A 23,558-nucleotide genomic window follows, 5' to 3' on the forward strand; every position below is an offset into this window, starting at 1 on the left:
CCTCCTAATAGTGCCACTCCCTATGAACCTATGGGGGTTGTTTTCATTCAAACCACTGCAGAGATCATCACCTCTATCAGATCTCTTAAATCCAGACTGATCCATTTGTCACCGTCCTTCCTAGACCAACTCCATGTGCTCACTGATTTTAGGGACCTGTGTCAACCACATATGCTCTGGACTCCTTGTCTCACCCCTTAGGCTTCTCAGAGCTGTTGTGATTTTGCCCTTCTTTCCCTACTCCTATTCCTGCTCTGTTACCCTTGCCTCTGAGGATCTGAGCAAGGACAGTAGTTGGCTGGCTCCCTGCTGGGAAGAAATGATCATGTTGGAGAAAACCAGAATTTCTCCCTGGACCTTGGTAGGATCCTGCCATGAACAGACAAAGAGTCTTGTGCTCTAGAGAATCTGTTGAGTTACAGATGGTTGCTCTCAGCTGCAGTCACCTCCCCAGTGACAGGCAGATAGTTCCTTTGAGAGAGAGAGAGATCCCTTTGAGAAGATTCATAGTTACTTTATAGCAAACACACATAATGAAAATCCATAGGTGGAGTGCCTTCTGAAAGCCGTGCATCCCAACATTTTTCTATCAATTATCATTGCTTGTGTTGGTGGCTGTTGTTTGAGGGGTAGAAATATTTCAGCTGGCAAATTGTACAAGCTGAGGAACTGAGATCAAGCTCCAGGATCCATATAAAACAAACAAACATGGTAGTCACTTGTCACCCCATATTCTGGGAAGGCATTTACCCATGATAAATCTCTCTCTCTCTCTCTCTCTCTCTCTCTCTCTCTCTCTCTCTCTCTCTCTCACACACACACACACACACACACACACACACACATACACACACACACATGTTGATAGTCCTTATCAAAGATGACACATTTCAGACCTTCCACAAACAGAAGCATTTTCTAGAACCCATCTGAGGGCAGCAGAGCTCAGTCTCTAAGTTAAAGCATGTGAGTGAGCCTGCACTGCCGGCAAGCAGGACCCTGGTTCCCACTCTACAGTGTCTGTATTTACCCTGCATGCCAACTCTCGCTTTAGAGCCCTGCTTGGCAAAGTGATTTTTATAGAATATGTTTAAAGCCAAAAGAAGCTATAAGGTGAGGGTACCTGTGACTCTTCCAGGTCCCCCAGAGAACGACTCATATGTTCACAGCACATGCCAGAGCAAGTTAGCTAATTGTGCTCTCTCAACTCGAGTCTGGGGTACCCATCTCATTTGGACCTCACCAGTTACTATTTTTTAAAATTAGTAATTTTAAATAAAAGTTTTTTATTTAACTTTTTATAAATAAAAAATACTTTTTAATAAAAGTTTACTTTCTTGGCTTATGAGGGAGAAGTATTTAAGGCATGAAGAGCCAGGCCTCTTTGAAGGAGGAAGCCTTCTAAGACGGAACTCACGATGTGTGCAGGATCTTACTGTAGCCTTCTAAGACAGAATCACGATGGGTACAGGATCTTACTGTTGCCTTCTAAGATGGAATCACGATGTGTGCGGTATCTTACTGTAGCCTTCTAAGACGGAATCAAAATGTGTGCAGGATCTTACTGTTGCCTAGGCTGCACCTGAGCATAAGGATGTTGTTCCCTGTACAGAATCCCCCAGTGAGGGTCCAGCATTGAAGTCATGATCCCCTAGTCCTGCAAGGCTGGTATTGTAGACATGGAGCCTGTTCAGTGATCCAGCACAGGGCCTGTGCGGGAGTCACACTTGGACACCCGTGAAGGGTTTAGCCTTCTGCTGCTCCCACCTACTCAGTCTTCAGTTTTTAACCAAAGGGACCTTGCTATTTCTTTGTTCACCCAGACCCGTCATGCTGCATGGCCAGTCTTGCATTCTAGGGATTGAGTCCATTCACATGTTGAGGAAATGGCCATGACCCAGGGTGCCTCACTAGGTGTCTGAGAACACAAGGTCAGGTCTGACAGCCTCATGCCCCATTGCTACACAGCGTGTAAACCTTTGTGAGTGTCCTCATGTGTGCTTTCTTCAGTGAGTGTCCCCATGTGGGCTCTACAGTGAGTGTCCCCATGTGTGGGCTCTCTGCAGTGAGTGTCCCCATGTGTGCTCTACAGTGAGTGTCCCCATGTGTGGGCTCTCTGCAGTGAGTGTCCCCATGTGGGCTCTACAGTGAGTGTTCCCATGTGTGGACTTTCTGCAGTGAGTATTCCCATGTGTGGACTTTCTGCAGTGATTGTCCCTGTGTGGGCTCTACAGTGAGTGTTCCCATGTGTGGGCTCTCTGCAGTGAGTGTTCCCATGTGTGGGCTCTCTGCAGTGAGTGTCCCCATGTGTGGACTTTCTGCAGTGATTGTCCCTGTGTGGGCTCTACAGTGAGTGTCCCCATGTATGGGCTCTACAGTGAGTATTCCCATGTGTGGGCTCTCTGCTGTGAGTGTCCCCATGTGTGGGCTCTCTGCTGTGAGTGTCCCCATGTGTGGGCTCTACAGCGAGTGTCCCCATGTGGGCTCTCTGCTGTGAGTGTCCCCATGTGGACTGTCAGCTGTGAGTGTCCCCATGTGGACTCTCTACAGTGAGTGTCCCCATGTGGGCTCTCTACAGCGAGTGTCCGCATGTGGGCTTTCTGTGGTGAGTGTCCCCATGTGGACTGTCAGCTATGAGTGTCCCCCTGTGGACTCTCTACAGTGAATGTCTGCACTGCAGTCCATAGGATTCTCCCCTTCAGCAGTGAAGTGAGAGGTCATCTCAAGGACTCCTAGTCTTGCATTTAGCACTGTCTCTGGTTTATGTGAAATCAACAAAAGTTCATTCTTCTTAAATTTAAGGGTCATGGCATGTTCTTTGAGCCAAGAAGCATGAGAAACCGATCTTCCACCCCGGTAAGCATAGCTGTGCATGGTGCCATGAACATTACCTTGTACAAAACTACTAAAATATAGGTGGTTTGGGAGAGAAGAGTGGGTTCACAATATAGTCAATACCCAACACACCTAGAATAGAGTATGGAACATGGACCAGAAGTGGTTGACACAGGATGAGGGTGATGAGTCAGTCTTAAGGTGCCCAGGCAAGCATGAAGGTCTGAGTGTGTGGGGGGAGGGTGGGGATAGGCACCTCACCGGCCTGTTGTCCTAGCCAAACTGATGAGTTTAAGGTTTACTGAGGGACTGTGTATCAAAAAATAAACATTGAGGCCAGGGAGATGGCTCAGCAGAGAAAAGTGATTGCTGCCCAAAGCTAATGACTGCAGTTACCTCCCAGGAATCCATGGTAAATGGTAGGAGAGAATCAGATCCTGCAAGTTGTCCTCTGACCTCCATACACACTCTGTGGCCTAGACAGAACAATACTCACAGAAAGGCTTGTACGCATGTGTGCACACATGCACACATGAGCATGCATGCATGCACACGTGCGCACACACACACAGGAAATTTTGAAGATTAAAAAAAAGATAGAATGGCTCCAAACAATTAACACTAACTTCAAGCTTCCATGCATGCGTGCACATACATGCATGTACCAGAGACATGTATGTACCGAAGACATGCCTTCATTCACATACACAAAATGAGCAGTTAAACCTCAGGTTTCTAAGGATGTGAAGGCCCACAGGCATCAGTCCCTGCAAATTCATTTTGGCTGCTGCATTGCTGCATGCTTGCTCCAGCAGAAGTGTATCTGCACTTGTCTTTGCACTGACAGGCATTTTGAGACTCGAGCTGCTGGAGATGGGGTGGATGGGAGAGACCACCCGATCTATTCCTGCTCTGAGCCCCGTGTTAGCAGATTCCTTCTTTTCCACTGAAATCCACCAAGTGTCCATTCTTAATAAGACAGAAAAGTGGATGCTTTAAAGCCTTTCCGTGATGGGGTATCAACATAACTCACACTTATTGACCAGAGGGATGGATTCAAATAATGATTCTGCTGAAACCAGATACCACAGAAACGTGGGTGCTGGGGTGAATTTGCAGAAGTATGCTTCCTAATACCCAATTCTTCTCTCATTGGAAATTGTCCTTTGAACATCAAGAAATGTTTGATATGTTCATGGAATCATCCCAACTATCATCAGTATTTAAACAGCTTTGGTCATCCTCGGAAAACTCTCTTTGATTCATTAGATATGGAAAAAAATCCTAATTCAATTTCCATGAAAGCCAGTTGGTGTGGCATCCCAGACGGGGTTCAAAACGGTGAGCACCACCTCCTGTTATAATGCAAAAGTAACCTTAGAGAACACAGCTGAAATGATCTGCAAATACCTGAGATGAAATTAAACTTCTTTTGTTGAAATCCTGTTGAGCAGTCACAGACCTAGAGACATGGCCCGTGGCCAGTGGCAAAGAGCAGAGAGGTGCCGAGTCAGGAGAGGGCACTGTCCTGGCTGCAGAGGACTCTCCTGTAGCAAGGTGTTAGGATGCTAAGTGACTCAAGGCAAAACCAGCATGAGTTTTCTTTAAGAAGAAGCCACACTGACTAGATTAGAAAAGACATATGATAACCTGTGGTTCTATGTTATACAAAGCCTGCATTCCTCCCCTTCTTTGTGTGTGTGTGTGTGTGTGTGTATGTGTGTGTATGTATGTATGTGTGTGTGTGCGCACGCGCACATGCTCTGGTATGCATATGCCTGTGGACATCTATCAATGTCCAGATCAACCTCCATCACTTTTCCGCCTAACTCTTAAGGCTGGGTCTTTCTGTCAACCCAGAACTCACTGGCCTAGCTATTCTCGCTAGTCCCCTTGCTCTGGGGATGCCCTGTCTCTGCCCTTTGAAGCTATAAGTATGGGCAGACTGCTGTCCACACAGAATTCACACAAGTTCTGGAGATTTGAACTCTCATTGCTTCCTCGCTTGGCAAGTGCTTTAACCCCTGAGCCTTCTCTCCAGCCCCAGAGCTTGAGTCTGAAGGAGTCTCCTCAGAGAAGCACATGGGGGTAAACTGAGGACACAAAGCAATGTTGCCATTCCAATCAAGTGCTCCCAGCCCTGGGAACAGGCAGGCAGTGTACCCAGGACTGTGGGGGGCAGCCCATACTTTGTCTCTGTTGTTGGATGTGTTTAGTTCAATCAGTCTTGGTGCGGTGAGCATGCTACTAGCTGCTGTGTATGCTCATCTGTAAGTGTCTGTGTACTGAGACAGGTCTGTCCAGGTTTTGTATATGTATCTCTGTGTGCATACACATGTGTATATATATGTGTGTGTGTGTGTGTGTGTGTGTGTGTATGTATATATATCTCGAGAATATGTAAAATTGGCCCAGACACTATCATCTTTATGTATGTCGTTTGGGATTGGGTGTCTCAAAGCTCAAGATGGTCATAGGTCAACTTAGCCACAGCATGCCTCAGGTCCTTTATAGGCACGGGCCAGCAGGCCTCTTCCAGTTTACTGCCCCAGCGGCTTGACCTTGCCCTGTGACATCCTCCATCTCCTGGCCTCTGCCCTTGCCCTTCCCCTCCTCAGTGTTGCTTGCCGGGGTCCCCTGCCCCACCCGCACGGGGACCCATCAACCTCCCTCCTGCCTTTACTGCCCTTCCACCCAGAAATGCTTGCCCCGCGGTGCTTCCATTCCCCCCTCACGTTTCTCCTTGCCCTAAGAAGTCTCCCTGGCTCCAGCCGGGTGAAGGGCCCTCTTCTCCCCTCTGTCATCCATGACGCCTCGTGTTTCTGCCACTCTCAGGTACTAGCCTAGCCCATGCGTGGTATGAACGGAGCGTAAGTGTGTTTGACAGCCAGGGCCCTGGCACCTGGCTGGCCTCCCTGCGGCTTCTGGAACATGGATGACCTGCTCCCTCTCTCTGGTCACTTCCTCTGTGGCAACCCTGAGAGGTCAGATGGGTGCATCAACACAGGGAGCGCCCGTGTTCCCACCTTAGAGAGTGGCCTGGGCTGGTCATGGGCAAGGCTAAGAGGTGAATAATAAACAAGGATTGGGGAGCACACAAAGGTCCTCAAGGAACGGAATTTGTAGAGGAGACCTTAGTGCTGCTAATGGGTGGATTCCAGTCGCTCTTCCTGTGAACATGTTTCTACCCAGCAATGCCGCTTGCAGGACCTCCCTCCTCCCGGCACACAGGGAAGTGTAAGCCTCTTGTCTTTGGCCTGGTTCTCCCTCGGTGTTGAACCTGTGCTAAGGGCAGGGCATTGGTGCAGGGAGCTGTGTGGCCAGTGCTCCTCAGGCTAGAGGCTTCTGGTTCATTTTGCAGGTCTATCTGGATCGCTTGGTGCCCAGATGCCCCCTGCCCCTGATGGAGGGAAGGGTGATAGAGACCTGGAATCAGGTAGGTTCTTTTTGTCCTTGCACTGGCTGTAACCCACCCCCCCACTTTCCTACCTTGCTCCAAGTCCAACTGGGGATCTGGGGATGTTCTCTTCTAAACCACTGTAAGAGTCAACAAAGACTGCTGTAGCACAATGGTGTCATAGCCTGGTGGCTTAAACCACGGAAGTTTATTGCAAACTTCATAGGAACCTCACATCAGAGGTGCTGGGACTGTCTTTGTGAACCCTCATAGTGCTATGGACCTGGGATGTTCAACAGAGCCTCTGGGCTTAGCTTATGAGATCTTGTCTTGTGAACCCTCATGATACCCCTGGCATCGCCATCTATGGTGCCAGAGTGGACAAGGGACAGGGTTGCAGGGCACTGTGAGCCTGGACGGTGTTTAGATGTAGAGCCTCTGCCAGGGTCTCCCAGCGTTGGGGTCTTTGCACTTCACCAGGTAAGTTTTACATCTCTGTAGCTGCCATAGACTTTCTGCCTGTGAGCTCTGCGTGTGGACAATGCCTGGTAGCTGCTGGAATACACCACAAGCAGATCCACCAGGCTCCTGAGAGGGGAGACTTTGTGTCCAGATCTGGGTTCCAAGACCCTTTCTTAGGCCCTGATCATTGGGAGGAATATTCTTGAGGAGCCGTTTTCTCCACCCCTTTCATCCATTCCTCTCCCTTCCTCCCTCTCTCCCTTTCTTTCTTTCTGTCTCTATCTCTGTCTCCTTCCCTCCCCCTCCTTCCTTCCTTGCTCTACCCACTTTTTTGCCCCCCTCCCCTCTCTCTAGACTAGAACTTCTATGATGGAACCCTATACCCTCAAAGAGTGTCAGATTTCCATCTCTGGTAAAATACCTGACAGAGAAAAACTCTGAGGGGAGGAAGGGCTTTTATTTTTCTCTGCTTCAGAGGCTTCAGCCCGTGTTGGCTGCCTCCCTTACTGTGAGCCTGTGGTTTGAACATCACAACAGTGGGGACACATTGGCACAGTAAAGGTGACCAACTCAAGGCTGCCGTGAGAGGTACAGAATACCAGGGAGAGGCTAGGGCAAGAGAGAGCCTGCGATGACACAGCCCCAGGGGCCCACTTCCTCCAACCAGACCCTGCCTTCCATCATTCCGGCACTTCCCTTTGGTGAGGGTGGAGTTTTCAGGATCCAGTCACAGCTCAGTAGCCCCACCCCTGAACTTCATTCACTTCAGTAGACTTTTGAGTCCAAGAGGAATAATCAATGAAAGACAGATTTGTCACCAAAGCTCCAGGAAGAAGGTGGGCCTGAAAACCAAGGCCCAGGGAAGCTACTCCACATGGCAGAGCTATGAAGGCAGAGCTGGGGCTAGACCACTGAGTCATCCACCCACGTGGCAGAGCTTGGAAGGCAGAGCTGGGGCTAGACCACTGAATCATCCACCCATGTGGCAGAGCTGTGAAGGCAGAGCTGCGGCTGACCACTGAGTCCTCCACGTTGTAGAGCTGAGGTTTGGCACAGACCATCAACTCTCTCACCTTGTTGAGCTATGAAGGCAGAGCTATGTCTGGGCCATAGGCCACTGTCTCCTCCTGGTGACAGAGAGACAGGAATCAATTTGGGAATAGACTATAGGCCACAGAGTCCAGGCTAGCCCACCTGGCTATTGAGTGATATCAGCAAAGCCTGAACTTCCTATCCATGAAGGATGCTAGCAGTTCCACCCCATGGCCAGAGACTGTGCCACCACACACATCTCTTGGTGGCCATGACATCGGTGCCCATTTTCACGTGTGCGCACACCTAGCTGGGGTCACGTAGGCAGCTCAGACAGGGCACAGGTCCCATGTATTGAGGCAGGAGAATGTTGAGTTCCAGTAGAGAAGCTCCCTCCTCTTTGTACCAATGAGACAAGCAGCTTAGTGCAGTACAACTTAAGCCCCGAGTTCCATGGTGTGAGAAGAAAAGAAAGAAAGAAAAAATCAAACACCCAGATGAGAAGAGCGGTTCTTTCCCTCCCGAGCCTTCAGACTTAGTTGGTGGTTTGTGATGAATTATTGATCTTAGGGGACTCTGGAATTGCTGAATCAGGGTGCAGAACCCTGCTGCTTGGCTGCCAGCCTTGGGGGTTTGAAGTTGAATTCTTGAGGCGCAGCCCCTGCTGCTGATTCTGTTTTGCTGTGTGCACACCAGGTTTGTCATGAATTATCTATTTAGCTTTGCCCAAAGGACGTGACTGGACTCCTAACATCTGGGCCAGGTTTGGGCATTCGCCTCTCGGCTATGAGAGCTTCCTTTCCTCACCACTACCCAGGCACGGAGTGGATGGCGGCAGGGTGGAGGCCACAACCCTCAGGTCACAGCGCTGGTGGTGGGATCCACTCCTGTCTGTGGACACATTCCATGCACTGTGGAGGCTGGGTTTCCACTCTCCTGTGAGACAGGGAGCTAGAGAGCATCTGGCTGACAACAGAGTGCACCAAATGCACCAAATGATGATGCTGTTAGGAGAACACGGGCATGGGGTCCTCAGGCTCCACAGCCTCACCTGCCCAGGCTCTGAGCCTCTGTGCTCCAACTGCTTTTGTCCTCCACACAAGGTGTCAGGAGTCCCTTTTAAGATAACGACAGGTTAAGAAATCCCGCTAGATCCTTTCCCTCTATAACCGACGGAAGTGGCTCATTTCAGTACCATCCTAGAATGCAGTAAATAGATTGAAGCTCTTCTTACACCCCTTCATCCCTTCACCTCTTTGCTATCTAGCCATCCCTCTCGCTTTGCTTTCTGTCCACCTGTCTGTCTGTCCATCCGTCTGTCCATCCATCCCTCCATCTGCCCATCCTTCCATGCATGTGTAATACATAATACATGTATACACACATCTTTCCGGTCATATCACCGTTTGTCTGCCCCTCCATCTTTACCTCTCTCCCTCCCTTCTTCTCTCTATCACCCTTCTCTCTACTGTCCATCCGTCCATAGCCCTAGGTGTCTGTCCACCTGCCCACCTACCCAGTAAATACGAATTAAGTGACTCAAGGAGAAAAAGCCAGGCAATGCTGCTAGAGGGACGTTTGGACCCTGAACACTGAGCCAGAGCTTCCAGACAGGAGGTTGGTAGCCGAGACCCTCATTCATGGAGAAGAACAACAGAGGCCAGGAGGAGAGGAAGCCAGTGGCTCAACAAAGCTGAAACCCAAGGCAGGAAGGATGGGCTTGTGTAGAGAGACATCATACAGATGGGGCAGGAAGATGGGTCTGGTCAGGTGGGAGAGCTGCCTTGCTTGGGATTTGACTGTCCCTGGGGACTTAGAGCTGATCTTGAGGAGACTTGAGGGAAGTATGTCTGGTCCTATTCGGAGGGTGGGTGACAGTGTGGGGGTTGGAGAGACGCGGGGGTGTGTGGAAACGGGAGGAAGGAGTTAGAGGAGCTGCCTCTTGTCAGCGTGAGGGTTGTGCTTCTTGCTCATATCACAGCTGAGCTACAAGGAAGGAAATTTCTGACGTGCCATGTCTTGTGCAAGCCCGTGGGAGGCCTGCCCCTTCCTGAATGGAGATGGGGGATTGGGTGGAGAGGGGGTAGATGGGAGTCTAAAAAACATTTAAGAAAAGGAAATTTCCAAACGGGATAAAGGGCCCGGCATCTCTGATCCATGCGTGATCCTACCAATAGGAGGAACCCAAGACATGTGACCAGAAGAGAGGTCGTGGGAGGCTCTGTGGCCAGGTGACTGTTCCTGATGCCTGTTATCCGTGGGTCATGCTCAGTCACTGTGTCTACCTGGGAAAGCAAATGAGGTCCCTCAGGTGGCCAGTGTGAACGCAGTTGATTTAATCAGCTCCTAGTATTATCTGCTCTGGTGGCTAGGGGGAGAAGGGGGCCCTAGGCAGTGGCCAAGGCATTGGAGAAGAGGGGACAGAGCCATTGTGTGGAAGAGTGGCAGGCGGGGACACAGTGAACAAAGCAAGAATCCCATACACTGCTGCATTGTTGGGGGTGGCATGGTGTGAGCCAAGCTACAGCTTCAGGTGCTCAAGGCTTCACACAGCCTTCCCAGGAATGCCTCATCCACTTGCTATGACTCATCATATGTTTTGGCTAACTTTAGTTGTATTGTGGGCTAATCAACAGTCTTCATGAAATTGTGGCATTCGCTAAAGTAGCTGCATGCAGAGGAAAATGTGTCCCAGCATCTTCTAGGACCATCTGATCTGGTCTGTCTGTTGACCAGCTTCCTGTGAAAACTCAGTCAGAAAATACTTCAGGACTTGTGGGTCGAGTCCAACATCTCCACTCAGCCACTGTATTGACTTGGGCGCTTGGTTGTGCTGCACCAAAATCTTCATTTTCAACAGCAGTTTGGGCTGGGTTTGCCCCCAGAATTGCCATGTGCCAGCTTCTGTGACATGATGTTGAGGAACTCCAGTGGAGAAGGTTGTTGGAAGGCAAGAGGAGGCACTCTTGGGGATGTCTAGTGTGACATCTGTGTGTGTGGTCCTGTGGAGCTGCCCAGGGAAGGTGAGGTAGAGATTTTGGCCCTGACTGTGATGACAGGGAGTTGTCCCAGACTGAGAGCGAATCACCTGTTACCTTTGTTAGGGAGTGGCTTGTGCATGCGGGGAAATCAAACACAGTGGGAGTGGACAGGATATTTATGGGAACACTGAGTGGATATCACCCTTCCATGGAGACAGTGAAAGGTGGGCAGAAGGGAAGGACATTTGTGAGTTAGGAAGGGTCCCCCAAACATGAAACATGGTAGGCGTGAAAAAAGAGAGAACACTGACCCAAGTGAAGATCCAGAAGAGCTGTAAGTAGGAAGTGTCCTGGACATGGGAGGTTGATGACTGTGCCAAAGAGGAGTGCCCAGGGAGCAGTAATGGGTGAGTTGTCTCAGGGGTGGGGGCTATCCGTACCTAGGAGGGTCATCATCAGAGCTGGAATAGTAATGAGGAAGGCAGTAGCTTCCCTTCAGCTTGGCCACCACAGTTGAGTCTGTAATGCTGAGACCTTTCTCCCACCACAGCCGAGGATTTCCTCAAATCTATCTAGAGGATACTGGTGCTGTCTGGGAGCCCATGCAGTGACTGTCTCCTTCTCTGCCTTCTCCACAGAAACTCCATGCTATTGATGTTCTGGACGGCGACACTGGCTATCCACCCCATGTCTACAGAGAGGAGGGAGAGTGTGAAGGAGCTGAGACCCTCAGCTCTCTGACCTTCTTGGAGCAGGACCTCCCTCCTGAGTTGCTGGACGACTTGAGTTTAAAATCTACTCCATCTGAAGCCATGTGTTCTGCATCAAGAGTTCCTTCCTAAAAGCATTTGGTGGGCATGACTTGGGAGGATGGCTACTCTCGTGGACGCCTCCTTTTGTTCTTCATTCTTAATGGCTTCCTAGTTCACAGTGGTTAGTGTTGCCAACTTGACCATCACTTGGGAGCCATCTGGGGGATATACCTCTGGCATGCCAGTGAGGGATGGTCTTGTTTTCACTGAGATTGGAAGAGGTGTTCACTGTGGGTGACACCATTCCTTGGCCGGGATGTGGAGGAAGCGAGCTGAGCATCAGCATACATCACTCTGTGCTTCCTTATTGTGAATAGTCTTGTGACTGCCACCTTGACTTCCTGACATGATGGGCTGTACCCTTGCACGGTGAGCCGGAACAAACCCTCTCCTTTAAGCCAGTTTTGTCAGAGTGTTTCATCACAGTGAGAGGGGAGGATGTAAGACACGGTCCTAGCCTGGGGCTCGGCCATGAATCCAAACTCAGTGTCTGGAAACAAAGCCAAACGGTGGGCTCTGTACTTTATAAATTTAATTCGTCCCCTTTTCTTGAAAGACGTAAATCAAATCGTGTGTTCTTTGCTTCTCTGGTGACCCACCTCTGACGGAGAGCGAAAGTTCAACCCATGGGTCACCTGGCTGTCTGCTGAGGAGGAAATTCTGGGGGGAGATGAACATGGGTTTTTAAAAGATTATTTACGTTTCTGTGATTGTCATTCTGCTTCCTTTTAAGTGGAGAAAGCTAATAAACGAGAAGAGTTTTCTAGAGTGTATGTAATGAGTACTTTCGGTGATTTTGAAAAAGATAACAGTCCTTTCCACGCTTTGATTAGCCAGCTATGTCATTTTGAGAAAAATAATTAAGCTTAAAATCATATAAACAGAACGTGCTTTGAGAATCTGAGGCACATCATGATTTAACTTCCTCCTGTTAGTATGGTAAAAGGATTTAGAAAACTTTGAAGGAATGGTTCTGGTTAGATTTCTGTTTAAACAGGACTATACCTTTTTACAGGGTTTCATTGTCCACTTAGTGTTCATGTAAACTGTATGGCAGAAGTGGGGTGGGGTGGGATAGGGTAGGAACAGTATTTTACAACTATTCACAAGGACATGTGCCCTTTTCAAAGTCTGAGCAGGTGTAAGTATTGACTCCACACAGCTGTCCTCTAACCTAAATGTATGTACGATGGCATGTGCACCCATGCACACACATCATGCATGCACACATAAAATACCTTTTTAAAAGAAAAAAAATTGGGGTGGGGGGAGTCTGAGTTACGGGCTAGGGTTGGTAAATCGTCATTTGATATTTCTAAACCTAAGCCAAGAGAAAGAAAATGACCACCATGGAGAATCTGGCCCCTTGTCTGTTCTTGTAAATAAAGGTTTATCGACACTCAGCCACACCTGTGGTGCCAGGCTGCTCTGGGCTCTGACAGCAAAGTTTCATAGCTACCATAGACACATCCAAGGCCAGCGAATCCCAGTATGCAGCCCTGGCTTCCAGGGTCTTCTGAGGAAGACGAGCTTGGCACCTTTCCTTCAGCGATCTTGCTGGAACTCCCAGCACACAGCAAACACTCTGATGCGTTGTGCCTTGTGCTAGGAACACCCCACTAGATGCTCCTGAGAGGTCTGAGTACGTGTGCCTCTGTGGCTGCTTCATCTCATTTCCCCGTGGTCTTGTGGTACATTTGCAAATTCCTGCCTTGTAAGATGCTCTCCGGCACATTGTTTCCAAAAGTAATAAAATACTCATGCGATATTCATGAGTGCAGACTCAGCAATTAATAAGGAGAGCAACGCCTTACATTGTGTAGATATTTAATTAGACATTTGTTAGCACCGATCTTGCCAACATTTTTAGGTATTTGTAAGACAGTTCCTCATATCCCCCATGCCACCAGCTCATAATGGCCATTTTCCCAGGCGCAGACCTTGGGGTCCTGACATCTAGCCCTGTTGGTGTCTTCACAGAAATTTCAGAAGTGTGCCTCAAGCCCAGCTCAGATGCCAGTTGGATACTGTCCTCTTCCTCTGCTGTTGCCTGCGGGAGACATTCCTGGATGCCATCTGGCTGTTTCTTCCCACAGGTTCATGTTCAAACATGAACAGAGGAGCCCTGGGCTCCATCCCCAGTGCCCCAAAGCAACCCCTAAAACAATGAAAGCTGCACCCTTGAGATGGTCCCTACTGGCGGCACCAGCACCGGGAGGTTTCGTTGAAAATCAGTCGCCTCCAGTGAAAATCCATCTCCTCGAGCAAGAAGCTCCTTGCTGGTGGCAGTGGAGTGTAAAATAAGGCAACAGTGGTAAATAGTTTCAGGGGAGCGGGCTTTTATTAGGAACCTTAGCTTCCGAATGACTTGCTAATCCAAAGTCACTGAAGTTAAAAATTCAGCCCATGCCTCATTTAATTAAATTAATTTATTTATTTGTGCACATAGTAACAGCCTGGGTTGTTGAACTCCCAGCTCAGGTGTATGCTCTGTGGACCTTTAGGATTGCTACATGCAAGAGAACTTGCCTTTGGAAAGTGTTCCTTTTCCTGGCATAGCACGCCTGCAATTCCAGCCCTGGAAGGGAGGACTATGAGAGCAGGAGGGGAGGACTATGAGAGCAGGAAGGGAGGACAATGAGAGCAGGAAGGGAGGACAATGAGAGCAGGAAGGGAGGACTATAAGAGCAGGAGGGGAGGACTATGAGAGCAGGAAGGGAAGTGAGAGCCTATCCAAAACACAAATGAGCAACTATGCAAGCAAACGCACACACATGCAAACAAAACCCCTCACTATGGTTTCCTTATTGACCAGGGAGACATCAGTTATGTCCCTGTGAAGAGTGCAGTGGCCCCCTTCACGGATGATCCAGCCAGCTAGCCAGGAGCCAGGGAAGCCCTGGGTGTGGGATATTTGTGAGATCGTATCTCTTCTGTAGACCACTGTCCACAAACTGGCCTGGCCATGGTCCCCTCTGCCCTAAAGAAGTGATTAGCATTCTGGAGGTTTAACTCCAAAGCCCTCAGGCTTTTCTTCATCAAGGATACTTGATGAAGGAACTAAGATTCAGGGGCTGCAGCAGGTGACTTATCTCCAAATGCACCAACATAGGCTACCTCTTCCTTCTCAGGAAAAGAACCCAGAATCCTGCTGTGCAGGAGCCATCCATTCTGGCAGTGACAGTTCCCATCCTCCAGCCAAATGCAGACCTGTGACTACACTCTGGTCCAAGGACAGCCACTTCTAGGAAGTGCCTTTGCAGGGTAAAGACGGTCTGTCTCGTCCCTGTCTTCTCTTCCTGGAGGCAGCGAGAGCATGTTGGTGGGAACTGGGGCAGCCATCCTATGTCTGGGTTCCAATGGTGACGGAATGGATGGGAGAGATTCCTTGACCCCCAGGGGTCTCACTCCTTCCCTTGCTTCCTCCCTGCCCCACACTGAGACTTAAAAAGAAGAATTAAATGCTCCTTGTTTAAGCGATTGCTGTTTTATAATTTCCACTGCTTGGGGCCAAATTGAGTTTTAGCTGACACAAAATACAGGAGAGAGTGGAGTGGAGCCACGAGCAGCAGAACGTAAGCATGTGGTATTGGCTTAATGGACGTGTCCAGGTGGCCGGGACTCAAACACAGTGCGAGCGAGCTGGTGACCCTCGCCACACAGAAACACAGCCTTGGATAACTCCGGTCCTTGGTGGTCTTTTGAAAAGCAGCCTGTGTTCTGGACAGGAGTGTAATAGGGAGCGGCAGGGGACATTCATGATGTAGGGCACATTAGTGGCTGCTTTTAGCACCATGCTAGGAGAGGGGTGGAGACTTTGCCTAACGCCGGCCAGGAGACGAGCAGGAATGAAAGAGACACAGCTGTGCTAATGGGGCTGCCGTGGCCAGCTCTCCAATCTGTAGCCACCAAGAGCTGGGCAATTTGGAGATTGAAAGGGTTGAAAACAGGGATTGCTGTGTTTTTCAAAGGACATCTGCCATCAAAGTGGTGTCTGCAAGTCAGTACACTTAGCAGAAAATAAAACCAGTGCCCCATCCCAATGGCTGGGGACCCATGCGAGTCCTTCCCAGCTGTGCCGTTGCTCAAGCTGGCTCAAAGTCAGTGCCAAGGTGCAGGGTAGAGACAGGCTGCCTACCATCCGCTTCTCTCTCAGGGGAACTGGCGGTGTCTGTCTTTGAAGATTCATGTGGAGTTGCATCAGACAGTGAGGAGACTCCGGCTTTTGTTCCATCCTCCTCTGGTGTGGACATCCTGTCCTCGTGGTAGTACCTGTGCATGTCTGTCTGTCCTTTGTCACCTCATCACCCACATCTTCACCCTCACAGACTGGGAAAGACTAACGCCCAAGCTGAGCCTGCAGCAAGCAGCCTCACCTCCCCTCTCTCCCAGCCCCTTGGTGGCCACTATTCAAGCCCGAGTTTCTAAAATTCTTTCATTTATAAGGTTATATACATGTGATTGTTTGGCTTATAATGTTTGGAGACAGGTTCCCTTTGATCTGCTGACTCCTCATGCCTGCCTTCTCCATGGAGATCTCGGGAGCCCTAAGGAGGAGCTGCCGGCTGCATTCCTAGCATCTTGCACTGCACAGGCATTCTGGTTTGCTGGCTGGGATGGGATGCACAGAGGAACAGGGGCTGGATGACCCGTGTCACAGAGGAAACAGGGAAGAAGGCACAGGAGGGCACGACCCAAGGATGAATCGGGAGTTCGCAGGCTAAGGTGATACAGGAAAGAGCATGTGGGGGTAAAATACAAGACATAGGACTCCAAGTGAGGCCACAAGCCCAAGAGTGATTTGTGTGGATAGTGTACTTCAGACTGAGAAGCGTGACTGGCAAGGGAGAAGTTCTGCATAGCCAGGCAGAGGGCGGGGCAGAGGGGACAGGGTTCTGTTGTTCTCACCCCAGCTCCAAGCATCTTGTTAAGTGTTTTCTTTTCCTTCCCTTCCCTTCCCTTCCCTTCCCTTCCCTTCCCTTCCCTTCCCTTCCCTTCCCTTCCCTTCCCTTCCCTTCCCTTCCCTTCCCTTCCCTTCCCTTCCCTTCCCTTCCCTTCCCTTCCCTTCCCTTCCCTTCTTGTTCTTCTTCTTGATCTTCCTCTTTTCTCTCTCTTCCTCCCTCCCTCCTTTCTTCTCTCCTGTCTGTCTGTCTGACTGACTGTTTTTCTCCCCACTCACATACTCAGCAGATGAGAAGATGGCTGCTCTTTCAGAAGACCCAAGTTAAATTTTCAGCACATGTGAAAGCTTACAACTATCTATAACTCCAGTTCCAGGGGCATGTGTAGTCACCCACCAGTGGCACACACGTGGTGTACATCCATCCATCCATCATCCGTCCATCATCCATCCATCCATCCATCCATCTATCCAGGCAAAGCACCCAAACACATAACAAAGAATAAGTCTTATTTCGTATTTGAGTGTAGTGTATGAACACCACATGTCCATAGGGTATGTGCAGGTGAGTGTGTGCACGCTGAGGAGCCAGACTCAGGCCTTCATGTTTGCAAAGCCAACACTTGTGCTGCGAGCCATTTCCTCAGCCCCTATATTTTAAATTTAGCCCAAATGTGTAACCATTAAAGGTAACTAGAGTGTGATATTCATGACTACACATCTGATAACTCCCCAAGTTCTGCTCAGCCTGGACAGGGCACAAACAACAGACCAAAGACCGATTCGGTCACAGCACAGCTTGGTGAATGGTGATTTGTGGGGGTAACTAACAGCAGCGCAGGTGAAGGGTTAAGACTGTTCTAGAAGCCTCACTGTTGCTCACCCTCCTTGGGGAGGTGTTTCTCCTGCAGCAGGATGTTAGAGGGCTCAGTGTGCTGAGGGCCTTGTTTGAGTAATCACGGCTTTTCTGATTTCAAGACCTCATTGGCTTTGTCATTCTCTCCACGGCAGAATTCCTTAAGGTGGAAGCTGAATACACACAGATTATGGAAGGAATCTATGGAGCTGGAGGGGAGGAATGAAGTCAGCAAGCATGGAAGAACACAGGATGGGAGCAGCCTAGAGGGTCTCCACTCTGGCCTGGACAACATCGTCTTCCAAGCTGTGTGACCTGCTCTGCGGGTCTACAAAGTCAGCATTCCCTGAGGGGAGGCAGCCTGTGTCCCTCCTGCTACAGACCAGTGCTGGAAGTTTCAGCAGCTCTAAGGCCAGGCTCTGTCCCGGGACTACTTGGGAGAAGCCCTGTGCTCTGGGGGAAAGGTTACAAGGCCAAGGGTCACAGTGGTAGCCAGGAAAGTTTTAAATTAGCCGTGGGAACAGGAGAGGCCCAGAGCAGGAAACAGAGCACAAGAATGTTCTGGCCCATCTCCTGACTGACATCTGTGCTGACCCTCACAGCTGAGGCCTGGCTGTCAGTAGCTAAAAATACCTGAGCTGGGCCTGGAGATCTCACACAGGAAGCTGCTATTCAGAGCGGTGGACACAGAGCTGGTGGCAGCAGGGGCCTGGTTGGGCAAGACGCCTGAACTCTTGCAAAGCTTGGCCAGCTCGGGCTGTGTCCACAGGGCCGTCTCTGCCATGATCTCTCCAGCACTTGGACTCAGCTGAGTCTTGACCTGAGCTATCAGACAGGAGCTGTGGAGCCCAGGCCCCTCTCTGCTCCACCATCTCATCAGCAGGTGTGGTGGGCAAAGTGACAGCTGAGCACCCCAAAAGTGTGGCAGCCTGGCTTCAGCCTGACTTTAGGGAACACCTGCGGAGGTGCTGAGCCATCTCACTGGAATCTGGGCATACCTTGGTCCCTGTGTCCCTGCCTTTGTGGGGCAGGCGTAGACAGAAGGGAAGTTACCCGGTTCAGGAGGTGCAGGAGGATGCATGGAGATGTTGAAGATAGGAAGGAGGAAATTCTGGACTCAGGACTCAGAATCAGGGTGTACACTAGCCTGTATGGTTCTAGACCTAATGCATATGCGGAAGTCAGTCAAACCTTTTACAAAGCCTGGGAGTTGCTGAAGCATGCGACTTCTCTCTAGTGCCATCATGGCTGCTTTCCTGAGCACTTAGTCAGCTCTGGGCACTGTGCACAGAGCTTCTCTGCACACTGCCCCAGGGTGGGCTCACCTGCCCAGGCCATCCCTGCCCATTCTGCTCAGAGAGGTAAATACAACTTCTTCCATTCCCACAGCTGCTCAGCCAACAGAAAGTGGAGCTGGCACCCGTCTCTTTGTCTCTTGCCTTGGTGGCCACTCCTGGGCCCGCAGCACAGCTCTTGTCCAGGCTCCTGAGTGTGAACTGTCCCAGGCTGGGGCGGAGCTGGCTGGGGTCCCTGTCACGCCTGCCTGAGATGCTTGAAGTTCACTTGTTTCTTCTGAACCCCCACACTGAAGGCATGGTTTTTTGAATGTGTATTATGTCCCAGGCTGCATTTTGGGAACCCCAAGAGTGCAACAGTGAGGAGTCTTTCTAAAGTCTGGCCACCTGGTTCCTGCGCTGACTTTGAGAGGAACAAAGCATCTCGCTGGCTTCCTACAAAATGGGATTTCAGAGCTCAATGATCCCTGGTCAGAATCTGGTGCCAGAGAGATGACATGGCTTGATGAAGGGGAACCATGGCGAAGTGAGGTGTGTGTGTGTGTGTGTGTGTGTGTGTGTGCATGTGTGTGTGCGTGTGTGTGTCTGTCTGAGTGCAGAGGCCAGAGGTCAACCTCAGGTATCCTTTCTCAGGAGCCTTTCATTTTATTTTTCTGAGACAAGATCTCTTCCTGGCTTGGAGATTTCAAGCAGACCTGTCTTCCTGCCCACTGAGTCTCACAGATCCTCCTGTCTCTCTGCCTCCCAAGTGAAGGGATTATGAACATACAGTGCCATGTCAGCTTTTACACATCAGTTAGCATGTTTTAATGTTGGAGTTGACCAGACACTATGCCACTTTGTGCTACAGAAGAGCCCTGCCATAGGACAGTGCATCCTAGCATGGGAGCCTTCAGGCAGATGGATGAACAGTACAGAAAATGGTCTTCGGGCCAGGTCACAGGCTGTGGAAGCCACAGCCTTGTTGCTTCTCCTGACCTTGCCCTCCAGAGGGCTAGAGGCCCCCTGGGGCAACTGAGAAAGTGGGCTCATTTCTCCCCTTTGGAGCTGTGCTGGTTTGGACGAGAATGGCCCACAGACTCAAATATTTGTATGCTTGGTCCCCAGTTTGGGGAAGGTTTGGGAAGGATGAGGAGGTGTGGCCTTGTTGGAGGAGGCATGCCACTGGGGATGGACTTTGGGATTTCAAAGGACAAGCCATTCCAACTCTCTCTCTCTCTCTCTCTCTCTCTCTCTCTCTCTCTCTCTCTTTCCCTCTTGCTTGTGGTGTAAATGTGAGCTCTCATCCACTGATCCAGAATCCTGCCTGTCTGCCTGATGCCATGTTCCCCCACCATATAGGTCATGAACTCAGTGTCTGAAACTGAAAGTCCCGAACAAACCCTGTCTCCTCTAAGTTCCTAGGTTGTGCTGCCTTTATCACAGCAATGGAAAGAAACCAGGACAAGTCAATGCTATTCCATGTCAAGTGAGGGAACTGAGGAGACAGCAGAGATAGCTCTGGGTAGCGAGAACGCACCTTGTGTCCTGGTGTCGTGTGACAGGGTGATGGCCATTGAAAGTCCCCTTCTGTCTGGAACGTGGTCAACACAGAAACATCTCTGAGATTGTAGCATGCCTTGTTCGAGGACAGCCTTCAGCTCAGGTGAGCTGGGAGCGAGAGTATTTGGGGAGTGTGCCTTGGGCTCCTGTCTTCTTTTGCGTGTGTATATGTATGTGTAGGCATGTGAGCGTGTTCGTATGTGGATACATGTAGATTTCACAGGCCAGCATTGGGTGTCATTCCTCAGGCGCAGTTTATCTTGTTTTGTATGATGGTCTCTCCCTAGGCTGGTGGGGGAGGGATTGGGACTCACTGACAAGGCTAGGGTGAACTCATGACTCTCAGGGATGCTCCTGTCTCTAGCTCTCCAGTGATGGGCTCACGGGCACACATCACCAGCCTGGCTTTTTATGTGGGTGCCTGTGATTGCGCATGGGTCATCCTGTGCAAACATTTTCCTGGCTGAGCCATCACTCAGCCTCAGACCCTCAACTGCACAGAGATTTGGGATCAAGGCTAAATGGTAACCTGTTTTTCATTTTGTTTCCACTGTAGGACAGATAGTCAAAAGAATACACACTGTAGCTTCGGATGCGACAGAGATTCGGGAGCTGCGTTCACGTTCCGTTTACTCAGAGAAATCATTGCTGAGCAGAGACGTTGCTAACTAATAATTCAGGGTTGCTAACCTTCAATCAACTGTGATTAAAGAGCTTGCGCTGAGTGTCGTAAGGCTAACACGGCACTCTGAACACTGATAGCATGATCTGCTTTCTCCATCCATCTCTCTCTTGGTACAGTGTCCTTAACTAATAATTCCAGATGGAAGGACTTCAAATCAAGCATTGGGTGTGCGTGCGTGTGGGGGGAATAGAACCAGTCTTCTCAATGGCTATAAAGATGATTTTATTGCAAACTGTCCTCAGATGTGTGGTGTTCATTTAGCTTTAAAGTACAGACACTATTCTCATGCATCTCACCCCATTCCAGGGCAGTTCACACCTGCTGTGCTAGAGACCAGGGCAGGTGTGAGTTCCAGGGCTCTATCTCTTTCCCAGTGCCCTCAGGGATGGAAAGCCAGACTCCCAACCTGCTAGTACCACTGGGGATCACCCCTTGGTCTTCTGATGCCAGAAAGCCTCAAACGCCTCCTTATGGTGATCAATGGAAGTACAGCTTGAATCAACAAACTTCCTTATTGCTCCTTTGGGGATAAGCCAATTTGGCCTGTTGTATCTGGTATGAAGAATAATCTTTTCTCAGATTATTGAGGGGAAGCTCAAGGGGAAGGAAGATGACCTCATTAGAGTTGCCTGGAACCCCACCCCCTCCACTGGACCCAGTCAGTGTGCACCCAACCTCCTCCATGTGGGATTTTGACAGGCTGAAGATGGGAAGGCTTTGGTTCAGTCACAGAAGGAGCGTAGGCGGTCCTCTGAGCAGAAGCTTTCCAGTCTCTCTCTGGGCTGGGGACAGCAGTAGAGAGCCGATGAGGACAGAACTTAGAGATTTGACTGGCTTCTGCCAGGCCCAGAAGTGTCCAGTGAGTCTGGACTTGCAGAAAGGATGCACCGTGAAGAAGCTGAGGTTTCAGAACCAAATGGAAGTTAGAATTCGCTGTGAGCCATGGCGTTCTGGCTGAGGGGTTGTGGAGGGGCGGTCGGCAGCACCAAATGGAAGTTAGAATTCGCTGTGAGCCATGGCGTTCTGGCTGAGGGGTTGTGGAGGGGCGGTCGGCAGCACCGTGAGACATGGCAGCTGGGAAATGGGCTTCATAACCAGGCCAAACTGCACATTCCACTCCATAGCGGAAGTCCGATGGAGACCGATACCCATCTGACCTCATCCTGCCGAAGCACAAGGCCTGGGGCCCCAGAAACTGTTCTGTGCGACGGAGGCCTGCTCTACCCTGCAGGGAAACCGCTCCCCCATTTCCAGAGCAGGGCAGACTGGCTTGCCCAATCCCAGAAGTGAACGTCTTTGAGCTTGTCCTCTGGCAGTGGCAGGTTGTCACTTTCTGTGTGAAGAGGAAAGTCACACTACCATTGTGGTCACCAGGCTTCCTGCACAGCCATGTGGAGCACACGGATATGAGCTCTGTCTGCACGTAGTAGACAGATGTCTGCATCAAACACGGATGGGAGAAGAGAGAAGAAACAAGCTGGGAGAGACTTGAACTTGCTGTGAAAGCCGAGGCTCTCTCTTTAAGAGCTCAGATTCTGAAGAGGCTCCACCACCCCCACAAGGCTCCACATGGCATCAGGGAAGTGGTTCCACCATTCAGCAGTGTTTGGGTGTCTGCCAAGAAGGAGGCAACACATTTGTGTCAAGAACCCGGTAGATTAGTAGCTTCCCAGGCAGCTCCCCAGAAGACAGGCCAGCTTAGCCCACGGAGTTGCTACGCTGCAAGAGGCAGCAGAGATCTGACCATAGTGTTAGTCTGGAGACAGTTCCTAGACGATAAGACAGATTAGGAAGTGAATGAGGGCCATCCTGATTCTTCCACAACCGGGGCAACTCCGCCTTTTCTTCTTCCCGGAGCTCTCTGTCCCTAGAAGTCCCACCTAACCTCTTCCTGCCTAGCTAATGGCCGGTCAGCTCTTTATTAAACCAACCACAGTGAAACATCTTCACAGAGTATAAGAATGTCCCGCCAACACCAGCCCATTATTTTCCTTTCCTTCTCCCCCTTTCTCCCCTTTCCTCCTCACTTCATGCTTCCTTCTCTCTCTTCCAGTATCCCACATCTTGCAACCACACCCAGCTCCCCATGCTGTCCTGGTCCTCCATTCCTAGCGTCAGAGGTGCCCTCAGATCGCCGAGACTCATCTCCGGGTCATTTAAACAACAGCAGGCAGCTCATTTCAAGACTCGCAGGTATAGAGAAGTCTTGAAATGATGGACAAAGACACGCTCCCCATTGTGCTCAGAGGACATGACCCCTCACTGCCCGTGTCCAGTCCTGACTCCTGCTGTTGGCTGGGCCCACTCCTTTGCCTTATGTGCACACATGCCATCGCAAAACCACGTTGGTTTTGTCTCTGCTGAGGTATGACCGTGTCTCTGGTTCCTACCTGTGGCTGACGTTGCCAAGAGCTGCAGGGCCTACCTGACTGGGGCCAGCCTCACAGTACCACAGAGGGTTGAGCATGGCCTTACCTGCTGGCATCCTTTTGGGATTGAGATCACAGGAATCCCCTGGGCAATCACAGGCATAAGATGCTATGTGTCTCCCGAGGTCTGTGGAGCAGCGCTCTGCCTGGGTGGTGTGTGTGGACATTGCCAAGGCTGGGATGAACAGTTCTCTCTTTTAGGTACCTGACGCCCAACTAGCAGGCTTTTTAGACCACATGGGGCACATTTGTGGCTGAGGCTTTGTTGAGCTCAGTCAGCAGTGTTCATTTTGGAGATAAGTCACCAGGTCAGAGGCCAGGACCCTGGGTAG

At 50.3% G+C, this 23,558-nt stretch overlaps 1 protein-coding gene across 2 annotated transcripts in view; it reads left to right on the forward strand.

Annotated features, from left to right (window-relative positions):
- Cdh26 (cadherin 26) overlaps window positions 1-11,549 on the forward strand; it is a 48,349-nt gene extending 36,800 nt beyond the window's left edge. Inside the window, exons 13-15 of one of the 2 annotated variants that reach the window (XM_050152957.1) lie at window positions 2,803-2,856; window positions 6,197-6,271; window positions 11,346-11,549. In XM_050152957.1, the coding sequence (XP_050008914.1) occupies window positions 2,803-2,856; window positions 6,197-6,271; window positions 11,346-11,549 (333 nt within the window). The remainder of the gene's footprint in view (window positions 1-2,802; window positions 2,857-6,196; window positions 6,272-11,345) is intronic. The other variant, XM_050152958.1, reaches the window with a different exon arrangement.
- Window positions 11,550-23,558: the final 12,009 nt, after the last annotated feature.

Source organism: Alexandromys fortis, unplaced genomic scaffold, assembly GCF_014885135.2.
Source record: "Alexandromys fortis isolate MF-2015 unplaced genomic scaffold, M_Fortis_MF-2015_v1.1 scaffold_81, whole genome shotgun sequence".
Classification (NCBI taxonomy): Eukaryota; Metazoa; Chordata; class Mammalia; order Rodentia; family Cricetidae; genus Alexandromys; species Alexandromys fortis.